This window comes from Thermobia domestica, chromosome 5, assembly GCF_964235325.1.
Source record: "Thermobia domestica chromosome 5, izTheDome1.hap1.1, whole genome shotgun sequence".
In the NCBI taxonomy this organism is placed as follows: Eukaryota; Metazoa; Arthropoda; class Insecta; order Zygentoma; family Lepismatidae; genus Thermobia; species Thermobia domestica.
In genome coordinates this window covers 177,897,201-177,914,447 of record NC_137458.1, presented here as the reverse complement: position 1 = coordinate 177,914,447, position 17,247 = coordinate 177,897,201, and the positions used below count along the sequence as shown (strand labels likewise).

The 17,247-nt window shown below is 35.5% G+C and overlaps 1 protein-coding gene across 2 annotated transcripts in view; it reads right to left on the bottom strand.

The window, feature by feature from the left end:
* LOC145686301 (ankyrin repeat domain-containing protein 13C) overlaps positions 1-17,247 on the bottom strand; it is a 234,923-nt gene that overhangs the window by 197,996 nt on the left and 19,680 nt on the right. For both annotated transcript variants that reach the window (XM_081759446.1, XM_081759447.1), the window contains exon 2: positions 13,251-13,292. In XM_081759446.1, coding sequence (XP_081615572.1) covers positions 13,251-13,292 — 42 coding nt within the window. The remainder of the gene's footprint in view (positions 1-13,250; positions 13,293-17,247) is intronic.

The window sequence follows — 17,247 nt, the reverse complement described above, 5'->3', positions numbered from 1 at the left end:
GTGGGGATTCAATACTTTTGAACGTGGTTCGAACTCCACTGAAAAGTAGACCTCATTACTTCGCCGTTGCGTTAGCGAAAGGAAACAACTACTGTCCTAATGTAGGATTGAATATAAGACACTGACAAAAATTTAGCTGCTAGTGAGCACTAGAAACTTTGGATAACGAAATAGAAATATGAATGTGGGAAAGTCATGTTCAATATAATTTGATAGTTGCGATACCGATTTCTTTTCGAAATAGATCGAGGAACAATAGTTATGACTTCAACTATGTAAATCGAGTTAGGAGGGATGTTTTTATGGCATTCCGGATCATGACCGCCATCTTGAAATCCGCCATATTGGATCGACGTCAACTTTTTCAAATAGAAAGAGGGCCATGTGAGGTATCAAACAACAATGATTTTTCCACCCAATCGCACACACTAATTAGTTTATCCATATCTAGAACGGTTTACAACTTACAGTTCTTTGAATGTTGAAAAGTTCATTGTTTGTAGGAGACAACAGATAACTACAGTGGCAATGAACATAACTCCAGAGATATCATTCTTACAGAACAAAATTACGGCAATGCGAGAAAGTCAAGTCCTCAGCACTTATAAAATGGTCTAACCAGAATTTTGCAGAGCACCATGAGCACCTAATAAGAAATGAAGCGTCACAAATATCACTAAGTTTATGCCGGGAATATTGAAAGCATACTTCTTCGGCACCTCGAACCATTCGATCGGATCATCAATATATCCTGATTTACAAAATGCATACTGAATCATTCCTGTGAAGCGAGAAGACTGAAATTGATTGTACACAAGGGAATCAGACTGACAATAGTATCTCTGTCATGCAGTTTCAAATAGAAATGTTCGTCCTTTATTGCATAATCACATATGGTACGCCAATATGTTCCAACCTTATACCATAGCTGCTACAACCAGGAATACCATTGGCAACCAATATGTCTATTCTCTTCATAGTGCTGCCCCTATTGCTTAGAGTTTCAGTTTGAATGTACAAACGCACATACGAAGTGGCTAGGTCAGAAGCACTTTATGAAAGCTGAGGACTTGCATTTCTTGTATTGCCGTAATTTTGTTCTGTAAGAATGCTATCTCTGGAGCTATGTTCATTGCCACTGTAGTTATATGTTATCTTCTACAAACAACAAACTTTTCAACATTCAAAGAACTGTAAGTTGTAAACCGTTTTAGATATGGATAAACTAATTAGTGTATGCGATTGGGTGGAAAAAATCATTGTTGTTTGATACCTCACACCCTTTTTCTATTTGAAAAAGTTGACGTCGATCCAATATGGCGGATTTCAAGATGACGGTCATGATCCGGAATGCCATAAAAACATCCCTCCTAACTCGATTTACATAGTTGAAGTCATAACTATTGTTCCTCCATCTATTTTTTAAAAAAAGTCGGTCTTGGAACTATCAAATTATATTGAATATGGCTTTCCCACATTCATGTTTGTATTTCGTTTTCCCAAGATTCTAGTGCTCATTAGCAGCTAAAATTTTTGTCAGTGTCTTATATTCAACCCTATATTAGGACAGTAGTTGTTTCCTTTTGCTAACGCAACGGTGAAGTGGTGAGGTCTACTTGTGAGTGATTTTATTCAATTTTAGTTTGTAACTTTTCAGTTATTATTGTCGTACAGTTTTATAGTATATGTATTACACGGGGATAACTGACATCTTTCTAAGCTATCCACAAATAAGAAATCGTACAGGCTTAAAACCTTTTCTATATATATCCCAATATGATTCCTCCTTAGAACAAATCACTTCTTACATCGAACAATAAAATTTTCATAAACATGGAGTTCTACTGTTCAGGAAATCACTATCATCCCTAACAACTCTTTCATCACTATTAAAACGTAGTTCATATTATTATTATTATTTATCAGGGAGACCTGGGTTCGATTCCCGGTGGGAGCTCGTGTGGTTCGGAGCCCACGTTAAGCTATAGGTCCATTTCATATACTCTCGATGTTGAAAGGGATGCTGAAATAAAATAAAATATATAATTATTATTCAGTAGGGAACAAAGAAAAGTTTTAAAAGGTTTGAGGGTATTAAATTATAAGCTAGTAGGGGGCTTAACTACGCGTTAGCCCTCCCCTTCAGGCCAGATTCGAAACTTCTCTATGCTAATCGTTTGATCACATTTGATCAACAATCTTCAACGTTTGATCAATTTTACTAACAGAACTACAAATGTTAGCCCTCCTACACCTCTGATTCGACTCTTTTATTTTGTCAATCGTTTGATCATTGTTTGATCAGGCATGATCAACAATTTTTAACTCTGATCAGCTTTACTAACATAAATATAAGTTATATTAGTCTAGTCATTTAACGAGAAAAAGAGGCCCAACCTAGAAATAAATTCCTACCAAGCTGAAAGTGGTGTCATTCGACGCTATGTAATGTGCTGAATAATATACTAAAACCCCACCGAAATCCACTTTGGGAAACTTCTACGGGGTGATTCAAAAGTCACTGATAATGACAAATTTGTTTTACACGAACGCTGAATGAAATATTTTAACAGTCTACAGACACGCCATAGAAAGCTGGAAATGGAGTCATTTGATTCATTTTATAATACTAAATAATATAGTAAAACCCCACCGAAATCCACATTGGGGAAACTTCTACAGGGTGGTTCAAAAGTTATTGATATTATCAAATGTGACTACATAGTCGCTGAGCAAAAAACAATACTCCCAAAACCCAGAAACAAATCCTAAAATGCTGAAAATAGCGCCATTCGGTTTATATTATTTCGCTAAATAACATATTAAAATTCCACCAAAATCCATCTTGGTAAAAAATGTACAGGGTGATTCAAAATTTTGTGAAATCGAAAAAATATTACTTACACACTTACACAGGGTGCTTTCCAGTTCAAGAATTAAGCAAAACCTTGGGAACTCCAATAGAACAGTATTCAGCCCATGAAGTGTCTTCACTGCAGTCCATTAAGTTAGTTCCAGTCGTTACTCTTAATTTGGCCCAAACATTACCTGCATTAATAAATTTTGAAATAATATGGTATATCAGCGGAGTAAGTTGCAGTCCTTCACACCAAAGGCCTACTTGGTCTGGATACATGCAAGATCTTTATGCAACAAAACGAGCTCCTAAAGCTGACATCCATCTTTTGCCCATAATTGATTTGGCACCTTTTTATGAGACCTGCATATACTCAAAATTATTGTTTATATAGAAAAGCAAGCACGTATGCTTAAAATTGACACACCATGCGTTACTTTCGACTAGCCTTTATGGCTGAAAGCATTCGAAATTATAAAGAAAATAACATGAATATTGTATGTCGGCTTGGTGGATTTCATACACTAATGAGCTTTATGGGGAACATAGGTGCAGTAATGGATGGTGTGGGTTCACAAAAAGCTTTTCAGGTCAATTATGAAGAAAACGCACTGATCCGCATACTGAGTAGGAAAGCTTTCTTCCGAGCGTTGAGAGCACATTTTCTGACAGAAGGCGCCCCGATGAACATACTGATTTGTAAGATTTGTATGCCTCCATCACCTCAGAGTCCTGATATCAACGAACAAGATACAGTGACTCAACAGGCAGCTCACAATTCTCAAAGCAACCTGACAGAAATATTTCAACGCGAACCAACTCCAACAAAGACATTATTTCCCGAATCCATGCCTGTACCAATATCACCAAGAACATCCTTGTCAGTCTCCCAGCTTACGGCTCTCTCCAACTCTGTCTCGCCATCCACACTTACTGTGCCGAAGATGTGAACGACCTTTCTTCATTGTGTGCCTTGATCGAATCCAAGAAAGTCAACATTGAAGATGCATACCAAAGTCCCTCTTTTAAAAAAGTAAATGAGGTATTGAATGCGCTTATGTCGCATTTGTCAGGTGCATCGAGGACAGCTAAGCTCTGGCTCCAGTATCTTGACTATGTTCAAATCACGAAAGTGTTTATCAGAGCTGAACGAACTAGTGACTGGAACCATCTTTATGCGATATCGCGAATGCTAAATCTTTTCGTTGACACTGGTAATAATAATTACACTAAATGCTGTCGACTCTACTTACAAACAATGATGCAGCTACAGGAGGAACATCCATGGCTTCATAATTAGTTCATAGTCAATGGGTACCATGCAGTTAGTGACTATTACAATTTAAGATATTGGAATTCTATCTTCGTTCAACGTGATTTTTCTAATATCAATGACTTTTGAACCACCCTGTAGAAGTTTCCCCAAGGTGGATTTTGGTGGGATTTTACTATATTATTTAGTATTATAAAATAAATCGAATGACCCCATTTCCAGATTTCCATGATGTGTCTATAGGCTGTGAAAATATTTTCATTCAGAGTCCGTGTAAAATAAATTTGTTATTATCAGTGACTTTTGAACCACCCTGTTGAAGTTTCCCCAAGGTGGATTTCGATGGGGTTTTACTATATTAATCAGTATTTTACAATGAATCGAATGACACCATTTCCAGCTTGGTAGTAATTTTTTCTATCAAAGTGTAAATTTCCCACACTATATTTAGTAGAAACTACACATTAGCACTCCCTTTACGCCAGAGTCGAAAATTCTCGATGCTAATCATTTGATCTTCGATTGATCAGATTTGATCAGCAATTTCCAACGTTTGATTAACTTTGTTACTAGAGATTTGTAACAACGTTACAAATAAATAATAAAAAGAATAAAATATATGTTTGTTCTTGCCAAACAATAATGTGATGTAATAGAATCTCAACAATGTTTTAGTCGAGGGCATTTGCCAGATTTAAGATAGTGCATACAATATAGGCAGAAGTGCTCAGTTTCGCGCACGAAGAATAATATTTATGCAAAATCCTTAAAAGTAAAGAAATGTGTAAAATATATAACGCTAAATAATGCCTTCGACATTGCCTTATATTATTGTAATGCAAACTGTTATAAATTAAAAATGGAAATTGATGTTTGAAAATGCTTTGGCTGCTACCCGATGTTGTGGGTGATTCAGTTTCTTCAGCTATTTCATGATCAGGATTGTATCTTTGATACATAAAAAGTTAGCTTTACACAGTATTGAAAAGAGAATTGGTACTCTTCAGCTTTCTGCACCCATTTTCCTTCGGGAAAAAGACTGCTATTTGTCTATCCTCGTAGCATACAGAATTCCGATCTATTTTAATTTTCTAGAAATGTTCAAATGGAACGTTTCTCTTAGTGGATGACAATGTAGCACTGTTCCTTTCTAAAGCTTGTTTCTTAGAAATTGATGAACAAATGATCATCTTTCGACTAGGAAAAAAATGTTGATATTATATAAAGGAGAAGCTGTCATGAAGTTAACCCTTTTTAATAACAACTGAGTTTCATTTCACAATGTGAAACTACGGTAGACTTCCAAACTATGCGAATTCAATACTCAAAGTAGTACATCTATAATTACTTGTTGCAACAGATTAATACGATCAAAGATAGAACCTGTACCTTGCACGCTGAACTCATATTAAAAACTTCCTTTTCCCCTATCCCTTAATTTCTTTGTTCTATGGGGATAAAAGTTGAAACCGAAAATCGTTAATTTGAATGACTTCCGTTTGAAAAGAGAGTTACAGAGGGAGAACTTCCTCTTTGGAAGCTGAATCGATTGCAAAAACCTACTTCTCGATACCTCTTACAGTTTTTGCTCTACGAAAATTGGTATTCAAATCTGAAAATGATATCCTTCATCGATTGCAGAAAACCTCTTGTACTAATCTATTACCATTTTTGTTTCATGGCAATAAGTGGAGCCGTTTCTCGATATCTCTTACCGTTTTTGCTCTGATACCTATAGACATACGGAAGGACGGACGGACAAAGCAATTCAATAAAACTTCTGACTTCTACTTTGGAAGTCTACACATGGGCAACGTTGGTTTTGGGGCACTGATCAAACGTCGGAAATGACTGATCTAATTTGATTAAAAAACAAAAAAAATCTGAAAATAGACGTGGTAAAGTGGTCACCCGATAGATGCCTCCCCCCTAATTCGACAACTTACATTTCGGCAAAAGGGCTAATGAAACGATGATGTATCGACTGCCAAATATAAAAAAATGATATTAAATTGATAGTGCTGGCGTGAATTTATCTTTCTAATAAAAATTGAATATTTGTGTTCTGGGGCATTGATCAAACGTCGGAAATGGCTAATCAAATCTGATTAAACAAAGACATAACACTAGATTCCACACTTCATCACATCATACGTTTGATCAGATTTATTCAACAATTTGCAGTGTTTGATCGACATTAGTGAATACGCTGGTTTCACGGCTTAAGGACATGTTAGCTCTACTAATAGTTTGATCAGATTCATTCGATCGGTATCTAAACAGGAGGTATAAAGTGTTTATTTATTTAGATTTAATCAATAATTTACGATGTTTGATCGATTTAATAGATATAAATGTAGGCTACTTTCAGAAAGGAGCTAAGCACATGCCAGCTATTTCCCCTCACGTTATCATGTCAATTGTTTGTTTGCTCTTTATTCGATCAAACTGATCAACGATTTCCAGCGATTCATCGTCTGATCTGATATACAGACCCTCTTTTCTAAACTTTATATATCTGTTAGTAAAGTCGATGAAACGTTGAAAATTGTGGATTAAACGATGATCAAACAAGCATCGAGAAATTTCGAATGTGGCATAAAGGGAGGCTAGCGTGTAGTTAGCCCCCTACCAAACATAGTTTACATTTAAACGTTGAAAACTGTCGACAATATCTGATCAAACGATTAATATACCGGTAATAGTGCCGAATCGAAGGTGTAGGGCAGTCTTGTCCCTTTTCTATCCTTAATACTTTTCTTTTAAATTTAATCAAGCATTGGAAATTGTTGACCAACCCTGATCAAACTATTAGCATTGACAAATTCCGAATCTGGCGTAAAGAGGGTAGGCTAGCGTATAGTCAATCCCTATTACTAAATATAAGCGTAACTTATATTTTTTATGCGTAAGGCTGATTAAACGTTAAAAATTGTTGATCATAACTGACCAAACGATTTACATAATAAACAATCGAATTGAGGTGTACGTGTCTTGCCCCTCCCCCTTATAACCTTGTTAGTAAGGATGACCAAACATTGGAAATTATTGATTAAACCTCATCAAAATAAGATTAAACGATTAGCATCGAGAAATTACGAATCTGGCGTGAAGGGGGCTAGCATATAATTGCCACCGTCCGTACTAAACGTAACTTGTATTTATGTTAGCAAAGCTGATCAAACGTTAAAAATTGTTATCATACCTGATCAAACAACTGATATAATAAGAAATGAAAAAAAAAAATGAAATGAAATCTTTAAGTTTTACGTCCCACGGTTATGCCGGTTAGGCTAAAGGAGACGGTGATGATGAGTAATGAATGAAATGGTGGAATGAAGAAAGTGGGAGGAAACGGGAGAACCCCGAGAAAACCCACGCACACGGTGTTTGTCCACCACAAAGTTCACTTGGCGGGGGCTGGGATCGAACCCGGGACCCCAAGCACCAGAGGTGAACGCTCTACCACTGAGCCACCGCGGCCCCCTGATATAATAAGAGTCGAATCGGAAATCTAGGGAGAGGGGTAGCCCCCTTTCCTCAGGCTAACCTATGTAACTTTGTTAGTAAAGTTGACCAAACGTTGGAAATTGCTGATCAACGAAGATCAACCCATTAGGATCGAGAATTTCGAATCTGGCATGACAGAGGGTAACTTGTAGTTAACCCCCTTACTAAATATAAACTAAAGCTGATCAACCGTTTAAAATTGTTGATCTTACCTGATCAAACGACGGTCAAATGACTGACACGAAAATAATTATAAATTTAGCCGGAGGGGGAGGGGGGTAAATGCATGCATATCTGACGACAGTTGGTAAGTCTACAGAGCATTTCCTCAAATTAAGTTTCATTTCTATTGCTTGTAGCGTGTGCGGAGCTCGTTGTGTGTATAATACATTATTTCAGAGAAAATAGTTGAAATAATCTGAAAATTTGAAATCTGAAACAAAGGAAGGAAATAAATTAGTAAATCATTATCTCCATTTATGGCCCTACTCCAATTTCTCGCCATCCTCGTCAATTCAACATTTCTTTCCCTTTCAATATATCTTGCTTATCACAGTAAGTATGAACTGAAATTAAAATTGAACAATGTTAGAAGTTTCAGACCCGCCGGGGTTTCAACTCGAGTCTCTTGATTGGACATCAAATGCGGTAACCAATTACGTATGTTGATCAGTTTCATGATGTTGAAAAGCTGTTGACTACTTACAAATCTTTCATATAAGCCTAGACGAGACACTAAGACCCGTATGAAGTTGAGATAATTATTTTTTTTTAACAAATTTTATTGTTTAGGTAATTGTTATTCAATTTTATTGCACGTTTATTATTATTATTATTAACAATCATTTCACAGATTCAATCTGTTTTATGTTAGTTATTGTAACGTAAAAGAAAATGCGACTTGTGCGAAAAATACGTATATACCTTTATACGTGTATATCGCATGTACATTGTAACAAATGTACTATTCAATTTCACTGTAAACAAAACCTAATGTGGAAGAGAAAACCACCTTATACAAAGGAGATTTGAGGTAGTACAAGAAAGAGACAAGCTGTTTCGGTAAATACTTTTTAATCACGCGTTTGTGTATTCAAACCATGGAAAGGGTATTTTTTAAATATTTTATTGCGTAAGGGCCCGCAGTGGCTCAGTGGTAGAGTGTTCACCTCTGGTGCGTGGGGTCGGCCCTTGGTTCGATCTCAGCTCGCGCTAAATGAACTTTGTGGAGGACAAAGACCGTGTGCGTGGGTTTTCTAGGGGTTCTCCTGTTTCCTCCCACTTTCTTCATTCCATCATTTCATTCATTTCTTAGCATCACCGTCTCCTTTAGCCTAGCCGGCATAATCGTAGGACGTAAAATTTAAAGATTTCATTTCATTTTTTCTATTGCGTACTCCTAAAGTAACTTGAAGACGGTTCATATTTTTGAATAACCCTTTATCAACAACTTTCTTCTCAACTTCGATTAGGAAACAATATTATACGATTTGTAAATTTAAAATGTCATAGCTCAAAACAGTTATTAGGTATATTCGCTATTCCATTATTAGGATTACGTATTAAGACTAATTAGGATTATATTGTTAGTACGTTCCTCAGTCCGTCTGTTACTCCGCATAACTTTTGCAAGGATACGATTTTAAAATTATTTTTGCACCAGATAGAGCAAATATCTCGATCTAGTTCGTTAATGGAATCAATCCGTTAATACTATAACGGGTAACGACGAACTTAATGGTGACCATCTACACCCCATATCTCATACATTTACGCGAAATTTTTAAATGTTTTTTTTTTTTTTTTTTTTTTTTGCAATAGAAAACCAGAGCAAATATCTCGGTCAAATTCGTTAATTCGTTATTTTTTTAACGAGTAACGCTTACTATAACGGCAGATATCTGTAGTCAATACGCCATACATGTATGCGAACTTTTGAATTACGTTTTTTGTAATAGATATCTAGAGCGATTATTTCCGCCGAGTTCGTGGAGTCAATCCGTGAAAATATTAATGGATAACAGCAACTTTAACGGTGGTTATCTATAGCCCATGTCCAGTGAATGTAAGCTGTTCTATCTTCAATACAAATGCAGCCGGCTGAGGATCGTTTGGTCCCGTTGACTTATTTCTATTCCTTTATATTCTGCTCAAACAATAAACTATAAATTTAACAAACTCAAAAACAACGTAAGACAGGGCCCGTATTTATATATTGTGCGTCCCTGTACTCTAAATAATTCGCCGTCCCGCCCCCCTAAAAACGACCAATATTAGAGTTTAATTCACAGTTTCTGGAGTCGCTGAGATGAATAGTAACAGTTTCAATCCAATTCAACTTCAAGGTCAAACTCCACGCCCCATGGAGGCAGCAAAATTTTAAAAGTAATCGCAAACGACAGATATTAGTGTTGAATTCGTAACTTCCGAGGTCGCTGAGTTTAAAGGTATCAGTTTTCATGATGTTCACGTTCATCCTCACCCCCTGACGTGGCGGTGGGAGTGGATGACTTTTTAAAAATAATCAGATAAGCTAGCTAATTAGTAACTAGTGTAATTAGAGCGAATTAAACACATTAATCTATTTTTCCCGCGCTTGCGCGGGACTCTACGGGTTGCTAGTTTTAAATATTATTTTATTGGGAATCTTAAAAAGAATTCCACCCCTAAATTCTGCCGCCCTGTGCTCGAGCATAGAATAGCACTTACCTAAACACGGGCCGGCGTAAGACAAAGTAGCGTTTATGTTTAATAATTGTTTCCTTTAAAATATAGTTAACAAATAATTTGTCCCAGTAAGATATTATTATAATACAACAATATGCACAACTGACCTGAATTATATATTTTAGTACCTAACACATACAGTTTAGTTACAGTTTGCTTGCACTTTAGTTACTAACAAATCGATTTTCTCTACATTAAATTACACAGGTCAAAAACTACATAAGTCTCAATAATCAAAATTTAATCACTCGTTGTTTTACAAATGATAATTGCTTCGTGATAATTTCAGATTTTTAAAGTGTCTCTTTACAGATATTTTAGGTTACACATGATTGATTTTCGAAGAATCGCAATATTTGAAGACCCATAACAAAAAAGGAAGCGACTCCCAAATATCGAGCTCTTTGAGCAATAGTATACCACAAACTCTATATCCAGAGAAAATAACGGTGAGTTTCTTTTTTTAATTTGAAATTTTCAATTTCGAAAATAAAAATTTGTGTTTCTTAAACTTTTTTTGTATATGTATTTGTAGTGTAGTATGCTTCAGTGTGCTGGACATAAAATGATGTATATTTAACTCTCTTTTCAAGTGTTCTGGTTTCAACTCAAGTGTCTTTAAACATGACTTAAGTGTCTTCATTTTTTAATACTGAAAAATTGAAAAACGAGGAAGTAAGAAATCTTTTCGTTGAAAAATGCGTAGAAAAATATTCAAACAAGGAAAAGATAGGTGCAGGTAGTAACAGACGGTGGGAGCATATTGAACTTTGCATACGGCAGGCTGCAGAAGAACAGAAGATTACTGCAAACACAAAACGGCTAAGAAACCATGGAAACAAACTGATACAGAAGAAGGCAGAAAAATGTACAGGAAGTTAAACAACGAGTTGCGAAGGGAAACAGAGCAAGGGAACAATTTTACAAAAGAAAATGCGAGGACATAGAAGAATTAGGAGGAGTTGGGAAATATAAAGAAATGTACATGGGAGATGAAATCTATGGAACTTCGAAGGAAACAAAGGGTATCACGATCGCAGTAGAAAATAAGAATGGGAAGGTAGTCAGCGAGAATGGATAGACCGAGTGGCCTTGATTTTGAAGCAGAAACTGTAGATAGGATGATAGAGTTTACAATTCCTAGGGATGAGTTTGAAAAAGTTATATCCGAAATTAGAAATAAAAAGAAAATCGCGATAAATAATATACCAGTCGAGTTCAAGAAAAATATGGGAGACAAGGGCAAGAAAGAATTGTTTCGACTATGCAATATATATATATATATATATATATATATATATATATATATATATATATGAAACAGAAGGGTGGCTAAAAAACTTCCTGAAGACTACCATGATACCAATGGCTAAGAACTCGAATTTAAAGATATGTGAGGAGTATAGAACTATTAGTCTCATATCTCACGCAGGAAAATTTTGCTTCCAATTCTCAACAGAAGATTGTAAAAAAGCTGAGATGGAACAGTTCGTGTTCAGTAGAGGTAAGGGCACGAGAGATGCAATTGGATTATTAAGGGTGATCGGTGAAAGCTTTATAGAAAAAAGGAAAGAGGTGTATGTGGTATTTATTGACGTACAAAACGCTTTGATCGCGCGAATTGGGAATTCTTGTTGAAGTTCTGAATACGGTTTGGTTGGAACGGAAAGATCAAGACTTATAAGAAACTTATGAACCAACAAATAAGTGTTAGAATACGAGAGGAAATGATAGAGGAGAGTGCAACTGGAAGGGGAATTTGACAGGGAAGCTGTCTCTCGGCAAGGATATTTAATATCTATCTAGAAGAGATAGTGGAAAAGAGCCTATATAATGAAGACGGCATTTCAGTAGGAAGTAGAATAATTAGATGAATACGGTTTGCAGATGATATGACACTTGTTGCGGAATCTGAAGAGAAAATCAACAAAACGTTAAAAGTTGAGGAATAGCTGTGAAGAAAATGGGATGAAAATGTGAGAAAGACAAAAGCAATGGTGACTAGAACAAAGTGGTTGGTGTCAAATACAGAAGTGATGAGAAAATAGAACAGGTGTTTAGTTTTCGACGAAAACGAAATAAAAGCAAGGTTAGGAATGGTGAAAGAAACTATTAGGAGGAAGAAAATATTATTTTGTGAGACGCTGAATAAAGAGTTGAGAAAAAACAAATAAAATTCGTGTGGAGTATTGTACTGTGTGGGGAGAAACATGGACATTACGCAAATGATGAAAAACGACTGGAAGCTTTCGAAATGTGTGTGTGGAGAAAATTAGTGGGTCGGGCGGGAAAAATGACAGAATCTTCGAAATGGTGCGGGAGAAAAGAGCCATTTTGGATATTATTAAAAAGAGGAAGAGAAACTGGTTGAGACATTGGCCAGGAAGGAACTGTATCATGAGGGACGTGCTAGAGGGTATGGTGTCAGGAAACAGAGGGAGGGACGATATAAAAACAGGAAAATCGTACGAGAAGACGAAGAGGTTAGAGGAAAACCGTGGAGCATGCAACTTTCTCAGCTACGGCAAGTCCTGCCAATGATGATGATGATGATATTTCCGTACAAACTGCAGTATATCTATCAGAAACGTAAAACAACTTTAAAAAAATATATATATATTCGTATCTACGAAGGAGACGCAAAGGAATATGGTGACATTACCGCGTGATAGTGCATAAATCTTACTCGTTATAGGAAAGAAGGTGATTATTGCAGTACAACTTTACATTAGCTACTTCTCTTTTACCAGTAGTTCGTTCCTTGCACTACAAAACGATCTGCATCGTACCTTAAATTATGATGGTGAATACAGATGTATCTACGTTTGTGGTAACATTAGGTAATTTTTTACTGTTAAATTGAAAGTATTCTTTTATTCTTACCTTTATGTCCTAGCATTACCGCCAAATGGAGGGGAGTATTACCTGAAATATACACAATGCATGAGTAACTCCTCTAATATTTATAAAACAAAATATATGTATACATAGATGTAATCAACTAAAATCTGTGTAAAGATTATGCAACTTTACAAATAAACTATGCTAAAATTATTATTCCTTTATGATATTAAATAAATATGTCTGTCTCCAATCTTCGACAATGAGATCTAGAAAACCACAAGTGCTATAAACGTGCCGTTTTCACTGGTCGAATCCGAATTTTGTGTACACTAGCTGAACCTGCGCTCTCTACACAGCGCATCATTCGCATATGAGCATAAATCTCCTTCTCATTCCTCACAACATATGTACTTTTCCCTGTACAGACACAAGTGAAAGAAGTCTTGATTAAAAAAAAAAAAAAAAATCGGCAAGGGGTATCATAAAGGGGAGATTTTTTCGATTATTTTTTCTCAATATCTCGCATTGTTTGCAAGATTTGAGCCTACTTCCGGTTGGAGTTTCTAATTCATATATGACCAGTGTTTTCTTTCTTCTTGCAGCCAGTATGTAATAAGAAAATACATTACATATACAATTAATTATAATTTCAGTTATATATGGTGTTCATTGGGCAAAACACTCAAAAAATAAAGATTTATCTTAGACTCGAGAAATGGTTATCCTTCCTTTTCCACTATTATTTGGCCATGGAATAAACGCCTGAGACATATACAACATTGTGGTGTTGGAATGTATAACGCACAGGATATGATGCTTTAGTTTTTTTTTTTTTTTTTTAAATTTCAACGCTTCCAGTGTACCCTAAAAAAATGTAATAAAGAAATAATGGCCACGTTTTTTAAAAAAAAATATTGAATTAGAACTGGACAATTTACGCAAAATTTCCAATCGATCAGTGAAAACGTCATCTTTCTAGAGCCTGTAGTTTCCGAGATCTTATTGTCGAAAGGATTGACTACAAACATATAAACATAGTTTAAAAGAACTCGGAAGATGGAAGCACAATTCACATGCATTGATTTTAGAGAAGGCTTATTAAAATACAAAGGCTTTGAACAATAATTTTATATCATAAATTTTATGAAAAAGATTAGATAACTAATTTAGACTATTTAAAGTACAAATACTCAAAATGTTTGTTTGTTAAACGTGAAATCACATATAACCGTAAATGAAAGATTAAGAAAGCCAAAGTTATAGGTTGGAGCTCAGGCGCTTTTAATTGCTATTGTAGCATTTTAATTGATAGATTGTCCAGTTCTAATTGAATATTTTAAAAAAATTACCGTTATTTCTTTATTACATTTTAAGGGGTACACTGGAAGTGTTAAAATTTTAAAAAAATAAAGCACCATATTCTACAAGTTACACATTCCAACACCACAATTGAATACGGGAGTAGTATATCTCTCAGGCCTTTGTTTTATGCCCAAATGATAATGAAAAACGAAGGATAACTATTTCTCCAGTCTAAGATGAATCTTTATTGTTTGGAGTGTTTCGCCCAATGAACAATTATAACTAATTGTGTGTGTAATGTATTTGCTTATTACATACTGCATGCAAGAAGAAACAAAAACTCTATCATACATGAATTAGAATCTCCAACCGGAAGTAGACTCAAATCTTGCAAACGGTGCGAGATATTGAAAAAACATTCGAAAAAATCTCCCTTTTTTGGTACCCCATGCCGATTTTATCAAGATTTCTTTCACTTGTGCCTGTAAAGGGACATATACAGATGTTGTGAGAAATGACAAGGAGATTCATGCTCATATATGGTGACTTTCATTTCAACTCACGCAAAAATAAATACATAAATAAATAAATAATAAAATAAAATAAAATAAAACTGTACCATCATCATTTCAGATATTGTTGAAACTTTTTAAATAGAAACTATACGTGTTTTTAGGAGAGACAATTTTTTTGTTTTGTCGAAAAAAAAATCCCGCCATGTAATGGGCCATCAAAGATGGGGAGTACAATTTATGTGGAGAATGGTCAAATTCTGACCTCCACCATTCACCTATGGAGACAGGTACAGTTATAATTCTTGTTGTGGTATGTACATAGGGATATAAATAAACTATATTTTATTATGGTTTGGTTTACACATGCGTATCTTTTTGTATATAAATTAATAAATAAACGTCAGTTTATCTAAAAAGGCTAAGTTCGCGATTTTTTTCGAGCACTTCCGGTTCGAATTTTATAATTCTGTTTTCACGGCTGGTAAGACCTAGTTACCCGCTTTCCGAAAAAAAAAAAAATGTATCGCTTCTTTGGGCAACCGTTTTGTCGCAAAAAATTCGAGAAATTGCCAAATTTTCAAAAATCGCCATTCTTGGCCGCCATTTTCCCGAAAACACCACATTTTAAAATTCTTAAATTTTGTTAGCTGGTTCAACTTTGTATGAATAATGAACATACCAACTAATATTCTCGACCAACGCTTCATGAATTAACTACACTCTTTTGAAATCAGCGAAGTTTCATTAATTTTGATGTCGCAGTTGGCAACACTGGAAACAATAAAAGTGCAAGAATTTGATGATGTTTGTGGTTCACATTCATTACATAAACAACAAAAGTTTTTGCTGGCTCCATATCATTATTTTCATCAAAAAGGTTCTCTGAAACAGTAAAATGAGCCTCTCCTCACTCCTCCATTTTCTTAAAACGAAGTAATCTGAGGTGGAAATTACGATTACGAAACACACAAATTTTAAGTTTACTTACTTAAAAGGGTCTTCGGTAAAAACAGTAGCGTACACAGGAATTTATTTCGGAAGGGGTCCAAACTCAATACAAGAGTATTTTATGTTAAAAATTCAAAAATTGCCCCTAAAATTAAACAAAATTTACACAAAAGTCGAAATTTCGAGGGGGTCCGGACCCCTAAGACCCACCCCGTGCGTACGTCCCTGGGTAACAAAGTTTCTTTGGTTTGCTTAGTGTCTTCGCTAATAGCATGTAACCGTGCAGATGCCCCGATAGGTGTTCGTGCACTCAACTCGTAGCACATTGTCGATAGTCACAAAACACTCATTTTCTCTTTATCTTACGCTCTTCTGGAAACCTGTAATCTGTTAAAGGTCCATGTGGAAGCATAAACAGGATTTAAACTTCACGTAATTCATGAATTATTGATAATATTTTCTGCTACCCACCACTGAATACCATATATGCATGTAACAAAAGTTTCTTTTTGCACATTCCTTCAATATACACTTTGAATTCCAGAAGCTCGATCTTGGGGGAAGCATGAAGCTAGTTCATGGTGACCCGTTACTGCCATAAAAACTTTGCTATCTTTCGAAAGCGAAGGTGACTTCCTTGAATACCAGTTACCGGTCGCACACTTTCCCATTCTTACAATTTTTTTGTCTTCGAAAATTGTCGATTTCAGTTTCTGGCAACAGAACGAGAGATTGCTCGAAAAACTGAAAAACATGTTAAATTAAAAGTTTTATTTTAAGTAAACGAGTATACTTAGGTAACATAATCGCAATAGTATGAAGAAAATAAAGTAGTGTGTTTCGGTGGAGGGGCAAAATTCGTCTGTTGGTCCAATAGGAATCGCACAATTCACTCACAATGTTGTCAATTTTGGTGAAAATTTTGCTAACTTCAAATACTTTTATTTCTGTTCTCACGAGCGATATCAACCATCTGCTTCTAGCATCGAAATCTACTCGATAAAGTCCATTGAAATTTAAAGAACTTACGTTTCTAGTTATTACATCCTACGTTATAGTATAATGAAAAGCTGGAAGTTTCATTAAGACACCATGTTTGGCTGCCATTTTCACAAAAACCCCACCTTTGAAAAATCTGAAATTCTTCTAACTATTGGAGAAGTACCTAAGTATTTAATATGGCTCAGTGGTAGAGCGTTCACCTCTGGAGCTTGGGGTCCCGGGTTCGATACCAGCCCCCGCCAAGTGAACTTTGTGGTGGACAAACACCG